Source organism: Rhinolophus sinicus, linkage group LG16 (assembly GCF_036562045.2).
Source record: "Rhinolophus sinicus isolate RSC01 linkage group LG16, ASM3656204v1, whole genome shotgun sequence".
Lineage (NCBI taxonomy): Eukaryota > Metazoa > Chordata > Mammalia > Chiroptera > Rhinolophidae > Rhinolophus > Rhinolophus sinicus.
The window spans coordinates 5,543,495-5,567,152 of NC_133765.1; the positions used below are offsets into that span (position 1 = coordinate 5,543,495).

Sequence of the window (23,658 nt, forward strand, 5' to 3'; positions counted from 1 at the left end):
CTGGATGAAAACCGGATGTTGTGTTCCCTGGGTGGGCGGGGGCGACGTCCCCTCAGAACTGTCAGGGATAATTGAGACTCCCAGGGTCCCGTTATCAAGCCAGAGAAGCTACCATTTCCTTTACCAGAAACTTGCCATGCAGTGTGAGCAGAGAGGAGAACATAGCAGAGCCGCTACAACGCCTTCTCTCTGGCAATGCGCATGATTCTGCGGCTCTGTGCTCGCCACACTTCAACGCACCTTGAAATGGGCTCGCCTTCGCGATGTGACGGACAGACCTCTGAGCCAATCGGTCCCTAAGCTTGTGGGCAGTAACCAATAGGCGGGAGGCAGAGGCAGTACCAGAAGCCCGGCTGGCTAGGCTTCACCGTGGCGCTGGCTGCGCTCTGCCTGGGCTGGTAGTGCAGGTGCCGCTGCGCTGGGGCCGGGGAGGCTGCGCGCGGAGCGGATCCGCGGAGGGATGGGGAGCGGGCCGCCAGGGCTGCAGGAGTACCCGCGCGGGGCGTAGGCGGGCGCGAGCGGGCGTGAGCAGGAGCTCCGGAGAGAAGTGTGCGGCGCAGGAGCACTTTGCGATAGGATGAGGCTCCTGGCTGGCGCGCGGTAGTACTATGATTTGGTATGTGGCCACTTTGATAGCAAGTGTGATCAGCACCCGAGGTCTTGCGGCTCAAGGTGAGTTGAAGTGCAGCGTCCCTGCTTTGCCCCTCCCGGCTCTCTCAGCCCCTTCCTCCCCGCCTCCGGCTCCCGACCCCGGCGAGCGCCGCGCCTTTCCGCGGGCGAGGCTCAGGCTTGGGCCGGGCGCGCTCCGGGGCACTGCCGGGAAGGGCGGGGGACCGCGGGGCTGAGGGTCAGGCGGGAAGGGGCCCCAGCCCGCGGACTGTTGGGCACTAGGGAAAAAACATCTTGGGATCGGGGTCGACTTTGTCCACCTTTGGCTCTAGGGTTTCACACCAGCATGCGGAGCCGGGTACCCTTAGCCGGAGCAGCCGCGTCCTCCAGCGTCGGGGATCGGCAGCTTTGCTAACTCTGGGTGCCGGGGAGTTTGCGGGTGTTGGGGCAGGCTGCAGCACGCTGACGCCCCGCGCAGAGCTGCTGCTCCGCAGACCGGCCTTTGCAGGGAGGTGCGACCCAGAGCCTTGGGACTCTCGGCACCCACGGCTAAGGGACAGGGCTCTCGGCTTGAGCGCGCCCACCGCTCCAGCTCGCGCCCCTCCTGACCACACGTTTTGGCAGCTGGAGGTCGGATCCTCCTTGCTGGGCGTGGGGGGTGGGGTGAGGTGGCGCACGGAGCCCCGAGGGAGTAAAGAGCTGGTTAAGCACGGGGGTCCCTTGGCGGACTCCGAGGAGTGTCCGATTTTGGCTAACCCTGCCAGGTGCCCGCGCAGGTCTGAGCCGCACCTGGATCCCGCCAGGTAAAAGTTCCCTGGGAGCGCGTCGCAGCCGGGCGGACCCCACGCCGCCCTCCCAGGCGACGCGGCAGAGCTGGCTGGGGGCAAGGGCAGCGGGGTAGGGTGTTCCCATTGCTGCATCTCGGAATAGAGGGAGGTTTTTCTCTTTCCTTTCCCTCCCGCTTGAGCTGGGGAAGAGGCTAGAGGGAATCCAGCGAGTTGGGTGATGCGCGCGTGAACGCGCGGGCTTTTGCTCTGGAGACGGGCAAGGAGACCTACAAGCCTCTGGGTGGCACCCCCAGCTCTCGGCCCTTGTATGGAAGTAGAAGCGGAGCCGGGAGGGTGCCAGGACTCTGAGCTCACTGTTCTCAGCGCGCAGACACGACCCAGCTGCGGGCAAGTTCACAAAGCCGGGAGGAGATGGCCGCGGGTGGGTGGGTGGAAGTTAGCAGGGAGGACCCGCTGAGGACAGAACCCACTCCTAGCGGCGCTGGGCAGAAGGGGTAGGGTCCTCTTGTTACCTGGTCTGGGGGTGTGCCGGGGAGAGGGTGAAGTGATTTGAGAAAGTTTCTGGAATGGAATATCTCCCGTGCTATTTTGGGGGGCACCGGGTCTGAAAACAGAACCAGAGGAGGGCTAAGTGAAGGGTGATTTTGTTAAATGATATGCTGACCTCGATAGTCTTAAAACTCTCCATTTGTCGAGTGCGCAAACTGAGGCCTGGACACTGCAGGAGCTTATGGAATGGGGATGGGTGTGCGGCAGGTCAAGTTGTGCTTGAGAATCTGTCTCTAGCCTCAGCCTCCTTTCCCCTATTTCGTTGTAGTCTTCCAATGCCCTCGTCCTCCTCCCCTCCAGTTTTTGGTATGTTACTTATATGGGACTGTCACTGAAAGCACAGAAAGATATGCTGGGATCTTTGAATAAAAAAGAGACACTACAGGGAGGCTCTGAAATAGCCTCCAAAACGGAGAAGTCAGGGTGCGGGGAATGGACTTTTTGCAAGTTTAAGCAAAGAATAAAGGAAAATGGGTTGATGTTGCAGCAACACACCGAATGGGCAGACAGAAGGAATGACTTCCTAATACCCATTGTTGTTGGGCATGAAGGCTATGCCTTCTTTCTGGGTATGAAGAGGTCCTTCTCTCTGGATGGCCTCACATGTACCCCTGCCTGCCACCCCTTATTGGTCTTGGGGTCTTTATAGCCTAAAGAGTCTCTGTGTGTGGTGGTTAAAGACTTAGGACTAGAGTCAAATGACCTGGATTCAAATCCTGGCTCTGCCACTTGCTGGCCCTGTGACTTCGGACAAGTCGCTCAAGCTCACTAAATGTCACTTGACTCATGGCAAATGAGGTTAACAGGATGAGCTTGTAGGATTTTTTGTGTGTGACTATTAGTGCTGTAAAGAAATGAGTGACTACCTGTTATATAGTAAGTGCTCAATAAATGTTAACATTACTGTTTTTTTATTATTGTTATTTCATTATCTCTGAAGTTCCTGGCCTCTTCTCAGTTTCTTCCCTTTGGGCCATTCAGGGCATAGGGAGCTGGGACTGTCGGGGGAAGTTCATAAGGCTGCCTCTGTCAGGAACCAAGTACCCTTTCATGGGCTGACCTTGTAAGGGGAGAACCTCTTATCACCGAGCAGCCCAGGGAGATGTGTGGATGGCATGCAGGCTGCTTGGAAAGCCTTTGAAATATCTGCAAAACTGACCAGAGTCTTGTCAGTGGCCAGAGGCTTGTGGGAAGGACACAGGGAGCCCAGGAAGCAAGCAGGTCATAGCCTCACAGTCTCTGCAGGCAGAGACAAGGGGGACCTATGTGGCAAGTGCCTGCTCGAATGAGAAACACCAGCAGTGTTCAAATGCTGGCTCTGTATGAGAGCTCAGCTGTTCTCTGACTGGCAGAGGTGACTTCCGAGAAGATTCCTGAGGGGGAGGGACTTTGAGATGCCATGCTTAGGGTTTGCCTGACGCAGGGGCTGCTCTAGCAGAGGGACGGAAGGGAACAGGCCCCTTAGATATTGTTGGGTTGGGACAGAAGTAGGGATGGGATCCCCCTTTTGATTTGAATCATGTGTCTGGAGGGGAGGGAGGTCCATGGAGAGGTTGGGGTGGGTATGGAAAAGAGACTAGAGAAGTATCTGGAGCCTGGAAGATGGTGATTGGAGTCTCAGCATCCCAGACATTTGCTGAGCAAGCTTTGGGGAGGCCCTGAGCCATAATTGACTGACTCTGGGCCTTGATTCCCATGGCTGCTTCTTCCTGTCTACCACAGGTTCTGTGGTTAGATTATCCCTGACTACAGGTGTCCCCAAATAAAGTGGGGTTTGGACTGAGATCCTGCTGGTATCTGGACCAGTGCCCTCTTCTATCTGGTTGGCCTTGACCCTCCGTTCTTCCCTTTGGTGATGATGAGAGGGAGATTTAGACCTGGAGGCTTCTAGCAAGACCTCATGGGCAGCCTATCAGCTAAGAAGGACTCAGCTCAGGAAGTGGCCAAGTGCTATGTGTGTGTGTGCATGTGTGTGTTCCTAGCATGCACATACTCTAGAGGTAGGGGTGTGTCTGGCCGCGTGAACCTGGGAGATGCTGAGGAGGGGATGTGTCAGAAGAGGCATGGTGGAGGGGCAGTGGGAAGAATCAGCTTTCAGCTGCTGGCCTGAGGCCCAACATGTGCTAGACTTGGAGTTGTCAGGTCCCAGAGCTGGGTGGTTTCATGTTTATGGCTCTGAGACAGAAAGCTGGGATCTAGTTACCCAAGGAGCAGAGGCTGCCTAGCTGGGGTGATGCTGAAACCCAGCATCTCCCTACCCCTCCCTTTTTCCTGGCTCCTGGCACTGTTCTGTCCTGGTGCCTGTGTTTTCTCTCTCCCCTCTGCCTGCCCAGCCAGGGCGTGGTTCTCAGAGCCTGGCCTACTACTCTCTCTTCTCCCTTGGCCTCTTTTTTCTTGCCTGCTGGGCACCTTCATATGTACCTTGCACAGGGACTGAGGGCTGGGAGGTAAACCCCAAAGGGGACCAGGCCTAAAATTTGATGTACTTCTCTTCTCCAACCATGCACGTCTGCACCTCTCTTCTTCTCTCTCCCCCCAACACCCTGTGGCCTTCTCAGGCTGGGGCCCAGGGGCTCAAGGGAGCAGTTCTTTTCTGTCTGCTCCCTAGGATGGGTTAAGCAGCTTGTGTGAAGAGTGGATCTGAATCATGAAAAGAACTGTAATTGGTGCAAGCTGTGTGAAGGTGTGTGCATGTCTGTATGTGTGTGTGTGCGCATGTGTGTTTATGTGCACATGCCTGTGTGTGCATGTGTGTTTGCATTGCACCTGTATGTACGTGTGTGCACGTGGGATGCAGCAGGACAGGGGGCAGTCTGTCTGCAGGCACGAGGTGGGGAGTCATTCCTCTCCAAGTGCTGTGGGTGGCAGTGAGACTAGACGCAGAGCAGATGCCTTGCTTTCCTTAGTCTCTGGCTCTGCACCTGAGTAGAGGTAGCCCAGAAGTTTTCAAAGTTGGAGGCTCAACCCAGACTCTGGATTGAATGATGCCTGAGTCCCCTGAGAGAGGCTTAAGTGGAGGGACAAACCCAGGCAGAGCTCCCAGGGACACTGACAGTGGATCTGTCCTACTCCAGTGGCTCTGGCACCATTGTCCATTATCCAGCACACCCCGGTGTAGAAAAGGGCTGGGTCCCTGGGAAGATGGGAGACGGTTCTGGGTTGGAGAGGCAACCTATAGCCTGGCCCCTCAGGGGCACTGCCCACGGTTGCCAGTCCAGTTTGCCCCAGGCAGCTGACCTATTTTTCTTAGGAATCTCCTGCTTTTCTGTTCTCTCTTGTGTAAATAAGCAGCAGATTGGTGAGCAGAGACAGGCCGTCATTAAGGTTTGGAGAATGGCTCCATGTGTGCCAGGCTTTGAGGGAGGTCCCAGCTAGCTTAACTGTCTGCTGAGGAGAGGGGACTGCAATAGTCCTTTCTTGGCCTGTCCTTCTCTTTGTCCCTCCCTCATCTCCCTTAGCTCCCTCCTGGTCGCAGGTACTCACCAAGATGGTCTGTGGCAGACAGCTTCCACACAGGCTTGTCTTCACGAATTGTCTGAGGTGAGCCACTGTCCTCATTTTCTGGCTTCAGAGTAGGGAATGCTGATGTTTCACTGTGAGTAAATATACAGCTTCGATTGCCCACTGACTTATCATGTCTATGCAGTACCTTATCCGAGGAGCGTGGCATGTGGCAGGCAGAGCCCACGGTGCCCTCACCTGGCCAGGCCTGCCTTCTGGCCCTGGAGCACACACGTGTATTTGGCCATGCATGAGTGTGTAGGTGTAGGCCTCAGGCCAGGTGCTGGGGAGGGCTTGGAGTGGGGTGTGGCTTTGCCTTTCTGCTGAGGAGCCATTAAAGGAGCAGAGCAGAGGTTGAATTACTGACTGCTTCCTGTCAGGGGCTCTTGGGGAAAGGGCTCTTGGAAAGACAATCTAACCGCGAGCAAATTAAGGTTGCTAATAGCATTGCTGCCTCGTGAGCTGCTGGGGGAGCCCAGCTGAGAGGGATAGGAAGGAGAGGTACCCGTGGGGGAAAGGAGGTGTGCCATTCCTGTCCCTGCTCCCTAGGGCCTTGCTTCTCAGATGGGAGACTTCACTGGCTAGTCCAGTCTGGGCTTACCTGACCTCTGACTTCTGACCAGGAGAAGTTTCAAGAGTCGTGGTGGCCGGAAGGGCTATGAGGACACCTATGGGAGACCATAGGAGATGGGAACTTCTCTGAGGATCTGCCTAGGCTGGGTGTGGGGGTCTTTGCCGGAGGCAAAATGATGTCCCAATGATCTCTAGCCCACATGCCTTCTGGAAAGGAGAACAAGGACATTATCTGATGTTTTGGACACAGGCATCTTTTCCATCTCATACTTTTAGAGTGTTCTTAGCTTTGCTCTGCACAGGAGGGAGTCTGTCCTCTGCTTTCCTCCTGCCATCCTTCTAGGCGTGTGCCTCTGTGGGCTCCCTGGAATCTCCTGGAGCCTCCTGGCTTGTCAGGGAGGAGCGATTGGGGGACTATCGGGGGCTGTGCCTTTTTTGGACTCAGCAGAGATTATTTTTAGGCTGGCAGATGGAGGTAGTGGTGGCTGTCGCTGGTATTATTAGACAACAGGCCTGTGGTTTGGGAGTCTGGTGCCCAAAGGAGGAGGGGGAGGGGGGAGAAGGAAGAAGAAGAGGGGGCTCCAGTAAGGACCTGTACTTGGGGGCCATGGAGGCTGGTGCTCACTCACAGTTTTATTACAGCCACCACCAGACCCAGGCAGAGACTCCTGAGGCTCAGGCATAGTGAGGCTTAGCCCAGAGCCAGCCAGAGTCAGCCAGCTGCCTACTTAAATGCCCACCCTGTCATCCTTTTCTGGTCCTGGACTGCAGGAGTCTGGCTGTCAGAACCTGTGCAGAGCATGTGGTGGGGAGGACACAGTCGGTGGGGGCTGGGGGCTGTTTCTTGGGGCAGCGGGGGAGAGGCCTTCATCCCTGGCCTGTGATCTATAGGATGGTATGAATGGGTGCAGCCCGAGGAGATGCCGGCTCCCTCACCTGCCTGCGTGACCTGGCTGAGTCAGGGAGCCTCCCAGTTTGCTTATTTCTGAAATGGAGATGGTAGTACTTCTGTTAGGTGGGCATCATGGGTATTGCATGAACTCCGTGTCACATGTCCAGCACAGAGCCTGGCATATGGTAGGTGTGGAGAGAAAGCTAGGTTTCCTGACAGCTGAAGCTCTCCCTGCATGGGGTCCTGTACCTTCTCTGGTATTAAGAGTGTTTCCCATTGTCGGCTGCCCTTCCTCCTAGAGCCCTGTCTTGGTGGAAGAGTGCCAGGTTGTGAGTGTCAAGTGTGGGGCTGTGCCAGGCCTGGACGCCTCATGGTGGTGTGCTCACGGGGCATCCAATGGCAGCTCTGGACCCAGCTCCCTGCTGAGTACCACCTGGCCTAGGGAGCAGGAGATTTGTACCCTGTGGGCTTTCCAAAGGTCAGCCAGACCACAGGGGCCATCTCATCCTCCTTTGCCCTCCTGCTCTCTCTTCCCTATTGAGAGAAAACAGCTCCAAAGTGGGTTGGCAGAGCCTCAAGGTGCAGATTTGCTAGGCTCAGGGTATTGCTGTGTCCTGCCTTCTCTAAAACGGGCATGTGAAATCCAGGACACCTCACAGCCTCCTACTGTCCTCGTCCCTGCAGATGCGGCTTCCCTATGAAGTTGCAGCCTTTTCCCTTTGGGCTGCTTAGGCTTCTGTGATGGGGGACTGGATCTGGGAGTCTCTACCCTTCTTGCAGCCCTTCCACCTCAGGTCACATCCATCCTTCTCTTCCCCTCTTCCCTCCCTCCCTCTCCCTCCCTTCCTCCCTCCCACCCCCTCCTCCCTTCCTTCCTATTCCCTTCAGAACCAGTGGGCAGTTGCTCCAGCCAACCCTCCCAGAGAAGCCTGCCTGCTGGCTCCCTGAAGGAGCAGCCTTATCTCTGTCCCCCTCTTGGTTCTGGGTCCTTCAAAGGCCTGTGTCTATGTCTCAGTGGCTGAGTCCTCTGTGCCCCTGAGTGCACTCTCTCTTGCCCTGGGCTGGGCTCTGCCTGTGTCTGCTTTGCCCTATACCCATCTCTGTCTCCTTCCTTGCTTCTTTAATCTCTTGCACCTTCATTTTAGGTTTGATGTCCTCTTAGATTTGAGTTCCTCTGTCTCTCCGTCATCAAAACCCTCTTCCCTCTTCATTGCCAGCCTGTTTACTTTTTTTTTTTTTCAAATATAGTGAGCTTTTTCGGAGAAAGTGTTTTATTAGACATGCTTTGGCTCAGAAAGGATCAGGCTTAGGGAGAAGTGCTTGTGGGTGATGGAATGAGAGAATGTGTGTGTGTGTGTGTGTGTGTGTGTGTGTGTGTGTGTGTGTGGTGTGAGGAGATGAAAAAAGCTGATAGTTTAGGATTCAGAAAACCAGGAGGAGGTGCTGACTGTGGAGGCCCCCACCCCTTTGCCTTCTTCTTGGCAAATTCCTTCTCGTTTGTCTTCTCATCTTTGGGGTACTTATCTCACTGTGTCCTCTCTCAGCTGCTTGTTTCTAGTGGACAGAGTCCTTGAGAAGAGATTTGGGATGGGGCCACCTGGCTAGGGGGTGAGCTTTGGGTGGTGCCAGTGCTGGGAGAAGTGTTGATGAGGCTGCCTCATTGCCTTGCGGTGAGGATGAAGGAGCAGGAAGTGCAATGAGCAGCTGGCACTGTAGGAACCCACGTCAGAGCGCAGAGCCGACCCACCTCCAGGGCTTGCCCCTCAGAGTCCTGAACCCCAGCAGCTGGAGAGCTCCAGAGCCCAGCTTCTCTGGTAGAGGTGGGCAGCCACTCCGTCCAGCAGTGCCCACTATTTCCCTGGCCCCTCTTCCTGCTGCCCTAGTCTATAGGCCCAAAGCCTTGGGAAGGAGCCCCCTTTTGTGGGTAGCCTCCAGGTACCCCACAGGTAACTCTGCTGCTGGGAATAACTCCTTCCTCTTCCACCAGGATCCTGTTTTTCCTCCTTTCATCTGCTCAAAAGTCTGTGCTATACACACATGTGCACACACTCACACACACACGTCCACATGCATACACACATCCTTTGGCCAAAAGCTACTCACACAAACATGCACACACACATGTGTACACATGTTGCCCCCCCTTGCTCGCTCATGTTGCCCACTGTTCGCCCATTCCTCCTGGGTGCAGGATCAGCCTTTGTGCTCATTAGATACTGGGAGGCAGGCTCTGACCCTGGGATTATTGGGGAGGCACCTGCTGCAGCTGGGCCCTCTCTGTGCTTTCCCTGAGGGGCTGGAATTCAAACGTAGTCTGAAGCAAGGTTGGTGGTGGGGGGAGTTGGGAAACCTGCTGAGGCCTCAGGCAGGTGAGTGCAACACTCTGCTCTGCTCCAAAAATACTCTGTGATCTTAGCTCTTTCTCTAGAAAACAGTGATGTCACCAGTAGCCAATCAGCTTCTGGAAGGTCTTGCCTCCTCCTCCTTCCGCAACTTGCAGGGGAGAAGAGGGAGAGGGGGAGGGGGAGGGAGAGAAAGAGAGATGCACAGAGACACACAGACAACATACAAACACAGAGAGAGATGAAACACAGAAACACACAAGCACACAGAGACAGAGGTCCACACAGAAAAGCAGGCAAAACTCCTTCCCCTTGCACAGGTGAACAGAAATCCACGTATCCCCCACACGCGCGTGCACACACACACACACACACACACACGCAGACACTGATAGAGACACAGAAACAGGGAGACAGGCAAGTAGACAGTATTACCCACATAGAGTGGGAGCTAGACACACACACACACACACACACACACACACACGGGACTTGAAGAGAGACAGACATAGAGACATGGAGGAGGACAAGAGAGCAGACAGACACAGCAGAGAGACACATAGAGTTAGAAACAGGCACAGAGAGACAGACATGAGGGAGAGACAAAGATGGGAGGAGACAGGCAGGAGCACAGGGGTAAGAGATGCAGTAAGAATCAGACCCAGAGGCACTCGACACATAGACAGCCAGACAGATAGACAGACAGGCACGGATGCTGCTCCCCTGGGCATCCTCTCTATGCTGTGGATGGTCCCAGCAGCAACCTCGTTTTCAGTCTCAATGAGCAGCTGCTGTCCTTGGTGCTGCCTGCAGGGGCCAGAAGGGGAGGTGGGTAGGGATGTGGAAAGCCCTGGTCCAGTCCGGGTTGTGTTGGGTAGTGCTGGGTAGTGCGAGGGGAGGCGGGAGGGAGAGGCTTCCCCAGCTGTCCCTTTGACTGGGAAGTAAGCTGGACAAGGTGACATTTTGGGCACGGAGGCCTGGTGTGGGAGTGAGGAGTGTCTGGCTGGAGGTTGAGATGCCACACCTCGGACAGGGGCCCAGGAATTTAGGGGTCCAGGAGCATGCTGTCTAGGTATGTGGAGCAGTGTCTGGGTTACCTTCAGCTCCCTGGTAGGGGTGGGTGTGGGTCTTCCCGCCTTGTCCCCCTCCCCTGTCTGAAGGGTGGGTGCACCCTGTCCAGCTATATGTTTTGTCCTCTACCCAAAGTAGGGTAGTTTACTCTTAGCTGGCTGAGGTTAGTCGGCCTCAGGGACCCCTCCTCTGTCCCCAGCATCCTGCTCTCCTAATGGTGATGTCTGGGGCTTCACAGCCTGGTAGGTTTGGGGCTTAGAAACTGGAGGGCTGGAGGCCCCAGCACCCTCCTCAGCAGCAGGCACATCAGGGAGTGGGAGGCGGGGCCTGAGAGGCCAGCTCAGACCCGTGAGGTTTTCCCTCTGGTGCTGCCCCTAGCAGCCTCTGCTCAGCTTGGTAGGGATTCCCTCCTGCTGTATGGAGTCCTCTTGTTTTGTGCTGCAAACATCAGACTGAGTGGGGGTGGGACGTAGGAGGAGGGCGGGAGGAGGGCTGGCTGTGCGGCGGCTTCTTACTGGCTCGGGTGGGAAGCATCCTGGCGTAGGAAGATAGTCTGAGTTTCCCCTTGGCCATGGCAGCCTGGGCCGTGGGCCCCCACAGAGAGGCTGCGGCCCCTCCATTTTCTCAGTGTCCAGACCCTTAGAATTCTTGGGTGGGGGGGTGTCACAGGGGACGGTATTGTCATGGCTCTGCTCTTTGGGATTGGGGAGGGAAGGGCTGGCTTGTAGAACTGAAGAGAACTGTTTCCCTCTGCTTTTTTGTCCCCTCTCCTCCTCCCTTGCAAGTTCATGGTTGGGGGACTTGGGGAAAGAGGTAGAGGGTGCACTGGGTACCCTCTGGGGAGTGAGTGAACTTCTCTTCAGGAAGAGGCTGGGGGGAAGCCGGCCTTCGGGAGGGGGCAGAGGTCCTTGAACATGGGCTGGGGGCTGCCTCTGGGGCTACCAAGGCAGGCTCTCCTTGTTACCTCCTTCTCTGCATCCCAACTTTGCTGTCCCATTAGCTGCCCACGGCCTGCGAGAGGAGCCCGAGTTTGTGACAGCAAGAGCCGGTGAGAGCGTGGTCCTGAGATGCGATGTGATCCACCCCGTGACAGGACAGCCCCCGCCCTATGTTGTGGAGTGGTTCAAGTTTGGGGTGCCCATCCCTATCTTCATCAAGTTTGGCTACTACCCCCCACATGTGGACCCTGAGTATGCAGGTAAGGTCTCGGCTGCTTTACCTCCAAGCCTTGGTTTTGGCAGGGCTGCCCCACCCCTCCAGGGACCCAGCTCTCAGTGGTCACGCTTCCTCCTGCCTTTATCTCTGTTCCCTCCTCTCTTTCTCTGACTGGTGTGTTATCTCTATTTTCCACAGTCTCTGCCTCTTTATTCCCATCCTTTGGACTCTGGTAGGTTTTAATTAAGTGGTTGGGAGGAGAGGGACAAGGGCGTGAAATGCAGACAGGAAGCCCTCCTAAACCTCACAGCCTGGGGCTTGCAGGGGCAGAGGCAGGAGGAAGAGACAAGGCAGCTGAGAAAGCCCACCTGTGGGCGTGCCAGGCTGGGCTGAGGGCCACTGTGTGAGGTAGGAAGCTGAGTCAGAGCCGCTGCCCGTGACTAGTCGTGTGGCAGCGGCAGCTGTGGGGCTTGCTCTGTCTGCCTGCACCCACACCTCCCTCTGGTTCTGAAGTTGGGCCTCATCCTGTCCCTGAGTGTAAGTGTGTGTCTGTGCCTCTGGCAGACACCTGCTCTCTGCCTCCTCTGCCACAATTATTCCTGCCAGCAGTGGCCTCACTGTGAGTCACTGCCAGTGCCTGCCTGGGGCGTGGGGCATGTGTCTGTGCATGTGAGGTGTGGGAGTGGGTGTACATACGTGTGTGTGTATATGCATGTGTATTGGGGTTTAAAAGAAGAGAGGAAGCCTGTGGGACACTGCTTTTCTTTACTTCTGGCTACTGAGGTGTGCATTGCATTTCTCTCAGAAAGCTTCCTTTTCTCTCTCTCTCCCCCTTTCCCTCCCTCTTCCTCCTCTACCTATGTCTCTGTTTCTCTTTTTGGCCTGATGGGTTTTGATAGTCTATTTTTTAGGCAGATTGCCAGTGCTGAGACAAGGAAGAAGGCAGAGAAGGTTGTGACTCTGGGGTGATGGAGGGCTGAGGTGGTGGGTGAGGGGAGAGAGGATGCTGAGGGCTACTGGGCATCCTCCCTCATCATGGAGGAAGTGGGGGCTACTCCCCATTCTACTTAGCTCCTGCTGCAACTCTTACCTCCTCAGCTCTGTGAGACAAAGATGGCTTCCTAAGTGGAAGAAAATGGAGTTAAGGAGGGGTCTTTGCTCTGCTGGCCAGCCCTTTCCTCATTCTCAGGCTTCTAGGCCTTGTGGCTTCACTTCCTGAGGGCGTTGGGCTCTGGCTAGATGAGCAAGCTCTCTGGCTCTGGCACCAGGCCTAGGAGGAGATCCCAGCATCTTGCTCCCCAGCCGGCGTTCCCTCTGCCCTGCCACAGGGTCGTCAGACAGAGAAGTGTGGGGTGTGGGCCTCAGCTTGCATAGAGGTGTTACTCCACCCGAATGGAGGTATCCAGGGCCTACCCTAGACCTTCCACCTCCCCTCTTTCCCGGCCTCTCTTCCTCTTTCCCTCCCTCCTTCCCTCTCTTTTCCCCCTCAACTCTGTATCTCTCATGCCTTTCCTTTGTCTCAAGAGATCTTCAAAAGAAGGGGCATATTCTAAGGAACTGAGGCTCTTCTCAGTGCCAAACACAGAGTTGCAGTGGCAGCTTGGATGGGGCCAGCTGAGGCTGGAGGGTTTGGGAGGGCTTGTGGCTCCATGGCGAAGGCTTCATGTTGTTTCCTTTGCCACCTGTGGCTGGAGGTTGGTACCAGCTATTCTTTTGGGGCCCTGCCATGGGAAGTGGTCTGCAGGGTATGATGAGCCCTCTGCCTTTGGCTGAGGTGGGGGGGTGTGTGGAGATGCTGGCCTCACCCTGATGGCTGCTGGAGCTCTTGTCCATTTTGTCCGCAGGTCGGGCTAGTCTTCATGATAAAGCATCCCTGCGGTTGGAGCAGGTTCGCTCCGAGGACCAGGGCTGGTACGAGTGCAAAGTGCTCATGCTGGACCAGCAGTATGACACCTTTCACAATGGCAGCTGGGTCCATCTCACCATCAACGGTGAGTATGGGCCTCCTTCCTGGGGATGGGGGAGCTACCTGGAAAGCCCACTCTCTGAGGGCCTGCTTTAGGGGAAGCCTGTTTGCCAACCGCACCCCATTCCTGCTGCAGAAGGAGCCTCGGTGTGACTGGGCCCTGCACTCCCAGAGTTGTCTCCCCGGAGCCTGTTGGGTTAGTGCAGTTCATGGGAGGAGTAGCTCCCTGGGCATGAGGTGGGGGTTTTCTGTGGGTGGTAGCGTCAGAGTTCCTTAGAAGGAGGTAGGAATCTGGTTCTTGAAACCAGGAGGGTCAAGGCATTGTGGAGGCCAAAGTGGTAACAACTGGCGCCATTTTCCAGCCCCTGGAAGACGCTGCTAGCCCAGGAAGTGCCTCCCCACTCTCTAGTGGAATTCCCAGAGCCCCACCATTGCAGTCTTCCTTTTCAGGTTGACATTTTGGTTCCTTGTTAAATGTAGTCATTTGCATAATATGTACAGAAGGTCTGCTGTGTACTAAGTCCTGCACCAGGTGATGGGAACACAATGCTGAGCAAACCCAGACTCAGTCCCTGCCTTTACTGGGTTTACTGTCTAATAAAATGGAAGAATCCTGAGAAGAGTAACAATTTTAATGGCTCTCAGTTATTTACAGCTCAGGTTAAATGAATTGTGCTGTGTGCGATGCTTTTCAAGTATCTGGGCAGAAAGCCCCAGGGAAGTTTAACTGTTTCCGGTGTTGGCCTAGGTTGGGGTCCTGGGTCTGAGGTGGTGATGGCACCCTGGGTCTCCCCTGTTGGAGTGTCCTGCTTATGTCACTGGGAGTCCTGACTTGGGAGGAGATCCTCTGAAGGAGCCAGTAGAGGCTGGAACTATGGAGAAAATTTGAAGGAGGGTGGTCCCCCATTGTGTGTGGGGAGCAGAGTTTTTTTGTTTTGTTTTTCTGGCCAGACACTTCTTGTTCTTTATTCAGTTTATGACAAAATGTATTCAGCCACTACTGTGTTGTGGACACTATGCTAGTTATTGAGGTTTCAGTGGCATATATGCTTTGGATGTGCACACACAGCTTCGGTCCTTATGGTTTGGATGTCTGCGACTGTAGATGCTGTGGTTGGGAGAGAGAAATTGATGTTGTTCCTGGCTTGGGAACTTCTCTCAGCGTTGATCTGCCCTGAAGGACAGCTCTGTCTGCCCTGCCTTGTGGGGCTGGGTCATTCTTCCCAGGGGTTGGATCAGGCCATGCTCCTTCTGGCTTGAGGATCTATCCAGGGTCCTGGAAGCACAGATTATTTTAGCCAGAGCTCTGGCCTCTGGGAAAAGCAAACTTAGAGACGGCAGCCCTAGGTCATTGTTAGTCTAGGCTGTCTGACCCGTTAGATGCAGTTCGCTCCTGTCAGCTAGTCCCAAGAGATTGAATGGAGGCTGATTTTAAATCTTGGGTGGGTTGTCCCACCACCTAGCAAGCTATTGAGTCACTTCCTTTTGGTGCCAGCTGTTGTGTGTGCTGGGAATGAAAACTCATCTTAATATTAGTGCGAGCAAAACATAATTAGGAAGGTAAATCTGCTGCTAAAAGCTTCACTGACAACACTGAGCAAGAAGTCCCCATGTTGCTTTCTTTCTCGTTCGTGCCCTTTCCTAAACTGGGCTGAAATCTCCTCCAAGCACCACCTCCTTTTCCTTTCTCATCGTCCTGCTAGTGTTCATTTTAGCAATCTGAGACACCCGGCGTTCAGTAGACACATAATAGGAAGTAGAATTTGGTGTAGAATTGTGTGTTCTATTACATCTCTGTCTTAGTTTTCACAAGTGAGAGTTGATTCTTTGGGAATTCCTAATTGCTCAGAGTGGAATGCACAGGAAACAAGATGCTGAAGAGATTTAGTTTATTTCATGAATCTATTGCATGTTAGCTGTATGATCCTTGGCAATTTAAGTCACTTCTCTGAGCTTCAGTTTTCTCAGTTATCAAAAACAATGCCTGTGTGCAGGGCTATTGTGAGGATTAAATGAAGTGCTGTGTGAGAAAGTGTCTTGCCCAGTGTCTGAAACGTTAATTACATGTGGGTAATTATGTGTAAGATGCTGGCCATCCTCCTTCTCAAGAGCGAAAACAGTTGAGATCAGATGGAAATGTATCAGCAGGGATGTGGTAACACAGGAGGTTCCCTAAGGCTGGAAGATGCAGAGGACTGTGGTAGTTTGAAAGTCCTTGCAAATCCACCGATAATTTTGCATTCAAAACACATTCGTGGATGTCCACTCTGTAGCAGGCTCTGGGGATTTGCAGCAGTGGGCAGGGAAATCCAGAGATAATTGCAATATGGACCTTGGGAGCACAGGGGACGGAGAGTTTTCTGAGGAACCTCTCAGAAAGTAGTTAGCCAGGTTCCAGAGTGGGAGAGAGGGAAGAGTATAACAGGCAAAAGGAACAGCAGGCCTGAAAGGCCAAAGGAAGGAGAGCCGGTGCACTCGGAATGTGAAAAGCTTGTTTATATGGAAGTGTCAAGCAGGAAAGCTAAGAATGTGCACCACCTGTTCCAGGTTTTAGAACCAGGGCTCCTCATAGAATACCAAGGAGCCTACCTCCCAAATAGGTAGAACAGCACAGACACTGTCCCAAGGTGACAGTGAGTTCTCTCTCCCTTTTTATGTCCCCTTCCCTTCATCTCAAGTTCTGAGGTTCCTTCCAGCATAAATATTTCTGCTATTGAAGGAAAGCGTCTGGAGCACCAACATCCCATTGCTTCCAAACTAGAGTGTTTAACGTCAGGCATTTCCGGACAGGGATCACCTTTGGAAAATGAAAGTCCAGTGAAAAATTAGAATTACAAATTGTCTCATTCTCTTTCTGTGTTTTTTTTTTTTTTTTGAAGATCAGTTGGGTGGAAATAAACCCAACCATTTCTTTATCACATATAAAATACCTGAAAAGTCCAAGCCAAGCCTTGCTTTAGGTTGGTGAATTCCTTGGAGGAGAGACCAGCCTATTTCTAACCTGCACTATTAATTATAGGGCACTCGTAAAAAAGAATTAAGCCTGGAAATTCAGTTGGCAAGCTAACACATAATTCAGTAAATAATTGAGAGTCAAACCATTATTTTCCTGAAAACTTGAAATTGTTCAAAGTACTTTTCTGATTAGCACCTAAATAATAAAGTAATTATGTAATTAGTAACTAATTTGTCACTTCAGGACGTAATTTAATTTATTATCTTTTCTTTTAAGCTTGACACCAGAGGTAATAGAGGCTGTGGCCATATTAACTGTATTTCAAGGGGCACGCTTGGTGAGGAGGGCTCTGTTAGAGACGACAGCACATTCCAGGACAGGAAGAGAGGCCTGGAAGTTAGGATTCCAAGGATCCCTTTGTAAGGATTTGGGTGACTTTAACCATTGTTTTTGGTATATTAGACCTTGGATGAGATTTGACTCTCTTGAGGATGTCTGTTGTGGTGTGTGTGTGTGTGTGTGTGTGTGTGTGTATGATGAACTGTGCTTCTTAATTCATTCAATATTCATTCACTCTCCAAGTGCCCCCCGTGTACCCGTACTGAGCTAGGGGCTCAGGAGATTATCGAAGAAAGTGATCATGTCATGTTCGTGCTCTTGAAGAGTTTTATGTATTTACATTTGTATTGGTCTATGGGTGTGTGTATATGTGTGTGTGCATTCATTCATTCGTTCGTTTGTTCATTCATTCGTCCATTCAACAAATGTTTGTTGAGTGCTCTATTACATGCCAGGAACTATGCTAAAAGCAGGGCATATAGTGAGATTTACAGAAAAGATCTCTGCTCTCAAGGAGGATTAGTGATAAGTGCTTTAAAGAAAATAAAACAAAGGGGATAGAGAATGCTGGAAGTGCTATCTCAGATTGACTGACCAAGTGAGGCAGAGCTGGCATCTTAGCAAAGACTTGCATGAACTGAAGGAGGGAGATCTGGGTATAGAGCTCCAGGCAGATAGGATGGCGAATGCAAAGGTCCTGAGGTTGGATGTTCTTGGCACATTTGAGGAAGACAAAGAAGACAGTGTGGTTAGAGCACAATGAAGGGAAAATGTGATAGATGAGGTTGGCAGAGGGGTGGGGTGGGGGGACCAAATCCTAAAGCCCTCTGACTAGTTCTTGGGTCAGCGCTGTCTGGAGAGGAGAGACCCCTCTGAAAGCTTCTCAGAGGCTCCTGGGGAGATGATAATGATAGCACTGGCAAGATAACCAACATTTTACATGTTTACATTTCACAAGATCCTTTTCACACAGTTTATCTCATTTGTTGCTCACATCAATTCTGGAGGGTGGGGGAAGTTTAGGTGAAGCCCAAAGAGGCTGAGTAACTTGCCCAGGGTTACACAACAAGTGGTGGGTTGACAGTTGAACTTGGCCCTGAGCTTTGGGTGCCTTGAGATGAGCTCACAATGGCCTGTCCCAGCCTGGCGTGGACATGTAGGGCTGGTGTTCAAAAGTGGGACCCTTTCTTGTCACTTCAGAGAAGCATAGCACTGATAGTCCCAGGGGCAAGGTTGACCAGGTCACCTCTACAAGCAGCTCAGAGAAATAAGACAGAGCCTCCGAAATGCTGATTATGCAAATAAGATGGAATTTTGGTCAAAACTCCAATGCAGGTGGTGGTATACAGGGACAACCTAGCATAATCAGAGGAGAGTTCAGAGGGGTGCAGCTTGTGGTACATCCTGGCTTCCATGGATAAAGACAGACAGCCTAGATGGAGCAGACAGCACACAGCCCAGATGTGAGGACCTGGCAGGGTCCTGGAAGATCATGAGGTGAAAGACGGAAGGATGATGGAACAGCCTGTGGAGCTGGTGGTGAATGTGGGCTCTGTGAGGGCCAGGGGAGAGCTGTCTGTCTCAGCGCTGAGTTCAGTGCTTCCCTACGGATGCTCAACAAACATGCATTTATTAGGAATTAGCCAAGGAAAATGGGAAAAGTTTAGAATTTGGACCCAGCCAGACTGACTTTGAATTCCAGGTCTTCCCTTCCTGTGTGAGAGTCATGGGTGGAGTGTTTTACCTGCCTCTGCCTTCCTTCCTTCATCCTCCACGTGCAGAGTTGTGCACGCTCACACGGACACAGGGCCTGGGGTGGGTGGGCGAGGCAAGCAGGGCTGTGGCCCCGAATCCCACCCTGAGCCTTTGTGGTTTCTTCGCAGCTCCTCCCACCTTTACAGAAACACCCCCCCAGTACATCGAGGCCAAGGAGGGTGGCAGTGTTACCATGACCTGCACAGCTTTTGGGAACCCTAAGCCCATTGTCACCTGGCTCAAGGAGGGGACACTCCTAGGTGCTAGTGGGAAATACCGGGTAAGTGTGGTTCTTCACTGGGGCCACTGCTCTTCCTTCTCTCTTCCTTTGCCTCTTTCTCCCTCTCCAAGTCTGTCTCCTACTTCATGTGCCCAGTGACACTGTGCAGAAGCACAGAGGGGAAATGAAAATAGAAAGCAGACTGGCTGGTGTCTGTGTTGCTGGAGGGAGACAGAAAAGGAGGCACCTGCCTCCGTATCCCGAGGCCACTTCCACCTGAGGGTAGTGTTGGCAGGGCCCACTGGTGGGTGCTGAGCTCTGTTTCACCTTGGCCCCAGGTGAGTGATGGGAGCCTGACGGTGACATCAGTCAGTCGGGAGGACAGAGGCGCCTACACCTGTCGTGCATACAGCATCCAGGGGGAGGCTGTTCATACTACTCACCTGCTTGTCCAAGGTAAGAGTGATTTATCCAGCCTCTTTGTGCCCCAGGTCTTTTTCAGGGACTTCCAGCCCCGCCAGCGGAGCTGAGGAGGGTTTTCCCAGGGCGTGGTTCTAACAGCTGGGGGCAGGTGGATGTGGGCAGCCCATGAGGAACTGGATGGGGCTTCTCCTACGTATTGTGTGCGCCATGGCTGGAGCTCCCGTGGTAGCCTGCTGTGGCCATCACACGGCTGGCATGAGGCCCCATGCTGGGTGGGTTTCTGGTTTTTGTATCTGTCCAGGTAGTGTCCTGCTATGCATCCACCTTCCCCAGGGGGGAAGACCTCCCTTAGGTCTCCATCCATTAGAGATCGCATCAATAAATAACGATAGGAATTCATCTAAACTTCAGACATTTAAATAACACTGAGGGCATTTCTGCATTTGGTAGAGCTGGGGGCTCTATGGTCCGCACCTGGAGATGTCAGTCTGCTCTGTCCGGGGCCCCAGAGTGCCCCAGAAGGGGAGGCATCTAGATGGCGGGGTCTCTTCTCTGTGCTTTGCCCATCTACCCGCTCCACCTCTGACCCACCACCTGCTGGAGGAGCAGGTGAAGGTTGGTGGCAGCTGTCCAGGCTGCGGGATGCTGAGGCACATGCTCTTCCTGCCTCCTTCCAACTTGGAGTGCTGAGTGGCAGCTTGGAGGAGAGCTGGCCTCTCAGGAGAGCCAGGTGGCAGCTCCAGCCTGTCTGGAAAGCCAGCACCGGGGACTGCTGGAATTCTACCCTCTGTTCACTCTGCTGTCCCCAACTCCTCTCCCCTGAGTTTGCCCTCTTAACCTCTGCCTGGTAAGCAGCACAAACCTCGTGCTCCTTCAGAGGCGAGATTGTTCCTTGCTCTGGACTGAAAGACGGGCTTTCACCCTTCTTCATGCCTCCTGCTTGGGGCTCTGCTGGAGAGCAGGATGGGCAAGAAGACCCGTGTGTTTATGGGGGAGGGGTTAGGTGGCTGGTTTGGGGAGCCAGAATTTATGAGGGATTTTGCATGGAGGTGGGGTACAAGTATGTACCAAGAAGGCGTCTACAGCTGGCTCAAGGGGGTGGGGCTCTCTGGCCACATCCAACACCATCTGCATCTCTGGGACCCATGGGGAGAAGAAGAACCTGAGCACTGATAGCATTGGAAGCGTCTCCATGACAACTGCCTGGTGTTATGCTGCTGACTCTTGGGGGCCAGTGCTGCCATAGCTCTGTCTCAGGGTTCAGGGCACTTTTCTGAGGCATCTCAGAGCTTCCTGGGAGGCCCTGGTGCTCTAGTTCTTCCCTGCCTCCCCAGGTGAGGTCATATTTGTTTCCTGTGTCCCCAGGGCCTCCTTTCATAGTGTCCCCTCCTGAGAACATCACTGTCAACATATCCCAAGATGCTTTGCTCACCTGCCGTGCGGAGGCATATCCCGGCAACCTCACTTACACCTGGTATTGGCAAGATGAGAACGTCTACTTTCAGAAGTGAGCACCCTGCCCTGATCCCTCAGGGAGGCGCCCAGACAAGTCCCCAAGGGCAAGGCTTCTGAGAAGAGGATGCTGCACGCTGCCTTTGGCCTCTAAGAACTTGGAGAGGGGGTGGTCGGTCCACATGTGCCACATGTGAGGGCCAGTGTCTGCATACTCCAGAGGGGCCCTGGGAATGCCAGGGCACACCGGGTCCCTTTCATGCAGGGGAGTGAGGGGACTCATTGCTATCTTGCCTCTGGTGTTTCATGGAAGATCCGTCTTCTCACTTGCCAACACTTTCCCTTCCATGTCTCCTTGTCTCCTCATAGTGACCTGAAGCTGAGAGTTCGGATCCTGATTGATGGGACCCTGATAATCTTTCGGGTGAAGCCTGAGGATGCGGGGAAGTACACCTGTGTTCCTAGCAACAGTCTGGGGCGCTCCCCCTCAGCCTCGGCCTACCTGACTGTGCAGTGTGAGTAGGGGTGAGGGAGAGCTTTGGTTGGTGGGGGTTCCAGAAGGTTCAGGCCACACTAGCCAGACTGGAGGCTGGAGGGCAGCAGACACCAAATGTTATTCAAGGTAATGTGGGGTAGAGGAATGACTGAGGCAGGAAGGAGGGACAGCGCAAGAAGAGGCCGAAACCTGGGCTAATCAATTGAGATGAAACAAGCCCTTATGGTGTGTCTTCTGTGGACCAGGTGTCACTACATGTGCTAGCTAACTCATTCCATCAGCCGGGCTTTGGTTGGATTCAAGGATTGGCAGACCTTCTGAACGACTGTGCTTGCATTGAATGCTAGCCAGCACCTCTGTACCTTGAGTGAGATGCTCTCTGGTGCTTTTTTCCTCAGGTATCTGAGGGACTGTAGCTTGAACCTGTGCAGGGTTAGAGTTCCTGCCAGCTGTCTGCCTTCACCTACCCTGGACAGGTGTGTGGGGTGAGGGTACACAACCCTCTTCTGGGGTGACCTGATGCAATTCTACCAACAGTTGCTCCTCCTTGCGTTTCTCTGGGGCTGCCAGAGATCCAAATCAATGAGCTGCTCCTCGTGCCAGAACAATCGAGGGCTTTTGTGCAATCAGAATAATTTCGTTTGCTAATCTTGAATACTTCAGCATAGTCATTGTTTCCCCACCCCCTGGCAAGCTGATAACTGTGAGAGAGAAGGATGAGTAATGAGGATTAATTTCTTCCTTTTGATTTGTTGTTGGCCCTGTCACTCAGGCAACAAATGCCCCATGTGGTTGTTGTAGGTGACAGGCTCTCCATCACTTGAGGGCTGGTGTGGAACTGCTCACCTCCAGGGGTGTGGAGTGGCAGGGTGAGAAGTGTAACAGTCTGGAGTCCGCATTTGAGCTGGGGACAAGTAGAGGAACAGTTGATAACTCCAGGAGGTGGGGCTCTTCTCCAACCCTGCTTCACAGAGCTGGTATTTGTACTGTCTACCGCTGCATGGATGTGGTGGTGGAGCCAGGCGAGCCCCATCCAACTCCTAACCTCTCATTCTCATCGTTTTCTTTTCTGTGTAATACTTTTGCTGTTGGGGGCATAGGCGTAATTTCTCCACTTCTGCTCTCAGCAAATTCCAAGGACGTTCAGCATGCTGCATTATGAGTCCCACGATTTTAAGAGCTATGAGGCCCATGAAAAGCTGTGTGATCCAACATCAGGTCTGTCCCACCCAGAACTGCAGTAGAAAAAAACAAGTCAAGAAGCTATTTATCAGTGACTTACCATGTGCCCTAAGCTGTGCTGGACATGAAGGAGCTGAGGGAAGGAAAGATGCCACTTGGAGCAGCATCTCGGCTGGCTTTTGTCGCCTGGGCAAGAAGGTGACAGTGGAGGATGCGGGAGAGAGCCAACGGGGGGTGATCTTCAGAAGGGTGATGAGTATAACCAGGTTGAGGCCCCATTCGCAGAGCGATGGGCCATTTGGTTTTTGAGAGAGGGGTGTGGTTTCCTGGTCTCTCTCCAGCACCGTCACCCACTTCCACTTGTCCTTTTTTACCTCCTTCCTGCCTTCAAAGAGAACCCGGGGGGTGAGATTTTCAGGTGGGTGAAACAAGGATCTTTATTTCTGCTAAAAAGCAGTGTTCAGAGTATTTCTCATTCATAAACCCTTTGAAAACCTTGGAGAGGAAAAAAAAAAACCCTCCACCATACAAAAGTAGGAAGCTATGTCTAAATATATAACTCGGCCTGGTATTTATGTAATGCTGTTCTCTGAAGAGCTCCAAATGCTTAAAAGATACCAGCTCATTCATCCTCACTGCTTCCCTGGAAGTTCTGGATCTTTCTCCTCGGTAGCCCTCAGGGAAATTGGGGAGAATCAAAAGGTGATGACTCACGCATATGACAGGGTGTGTGGCTCTTGCTGCTGTCCCGGGATCCTGGCATCTGTTCTGTGTCCAAGGCTGATTCTGTATGCCAACTGCACAAGTGGGAAACTGAGGCCTGGGAGACTGGACAACCAGCAGACCAGAGAGGAGAGAAGAACCACCTGTGGTTATGCCTCTGCCCACCTTATGCATAGAACTGCCATTCCTCTTTTGGCTTAGGATGTGGAAAGAGAGGTGCTGCTTGGTGATAAGGACTTGGGATAAGGAGCAGGTGGGGGAGGGTGTGGCCAAGTGTTGACTTTGAGGTTTTGAGTGTAGTAGGGGCTGAGGAAATGGGCATGAGAGCCCCTACCCAGCAGTAATGTTCACGAGTAGAAACATTTGAGGAGTGCTGCGGACTGGAGCTGGCCAGCATGTGCCTTTGAGTGCCTTCGAGCATTCAAAACAGAAGTGCTTAAGAATACTATAGGCCGGACAGACAAAAGAAGACTGCAGCCTGTGCTCGGTGGCCCGATGTGGCCTCTGGGCTGTCAGCCCAGGAGGGCCAGGGTTGCTCCATCTTGTTACAGCACTTTGCCCTGTGTTGAGCACTGAGGACACGCAGTGTTTACTGAATCAGTGGGTGTGAAAGGTGGTGCCTTGGGGTGCCTGTGTGGTGGCCCAGCCCCCTGCCTGGATTTCTCC

General features: G+C 53.3%; 1 protein-coding gene across 9 annotated transcripts in view; it reads left to right on the forward strand.

The window, feature by feature from the left end:
• Positions 1–323: 323 nt before the first annotated feature.
• The window catches only part of IGSF9B (immunoglobulin superfamily member 9B), a 57,267-nt gene continuing 33,932 nt past the window's right edge, over positions 324–23,658 (forward strand). For 3 of the 9 annotated variants that reach the window (XR_012492723.1, XM_074321633.1, XM_019719074.2), the window contains exons 1-7: positions 337–672; positions 11,326–11,523; positions 13,325–13,471; positions 18,625–18,776; positions 19,055–19,172; positions 20,505–20,646; positions 20,961–21,106. Coding sequence is in view for 7 of the 9 variants with exons in the window: in XM_074321633.1 (XP_074177734.1) it covers positions 609–672; positions 11,326–11,523; positions 13,325–13,471; positions 18,625–18,776; positions 19,055–19,172; positions 20,505–20,646; positions 20,961–21,106 (967 nt within the window). In the remaining 2 variants the exon portion in view is untranslated. Of the gene's footprint in view, positions 673–11,325; positions 11,524–13,324; positions 13,472–18,624; positions 18,777–19,054; positions 19,173–20,504; positions 20,647–20,960; positions 21,107–23,658 lie in introns of all 9 variants that reach the window. The other 6 variants (XR_012492722.1, XM_019719071.2, XM_074321632.1 and 3 more) reach the window with 5 other exon arrangements.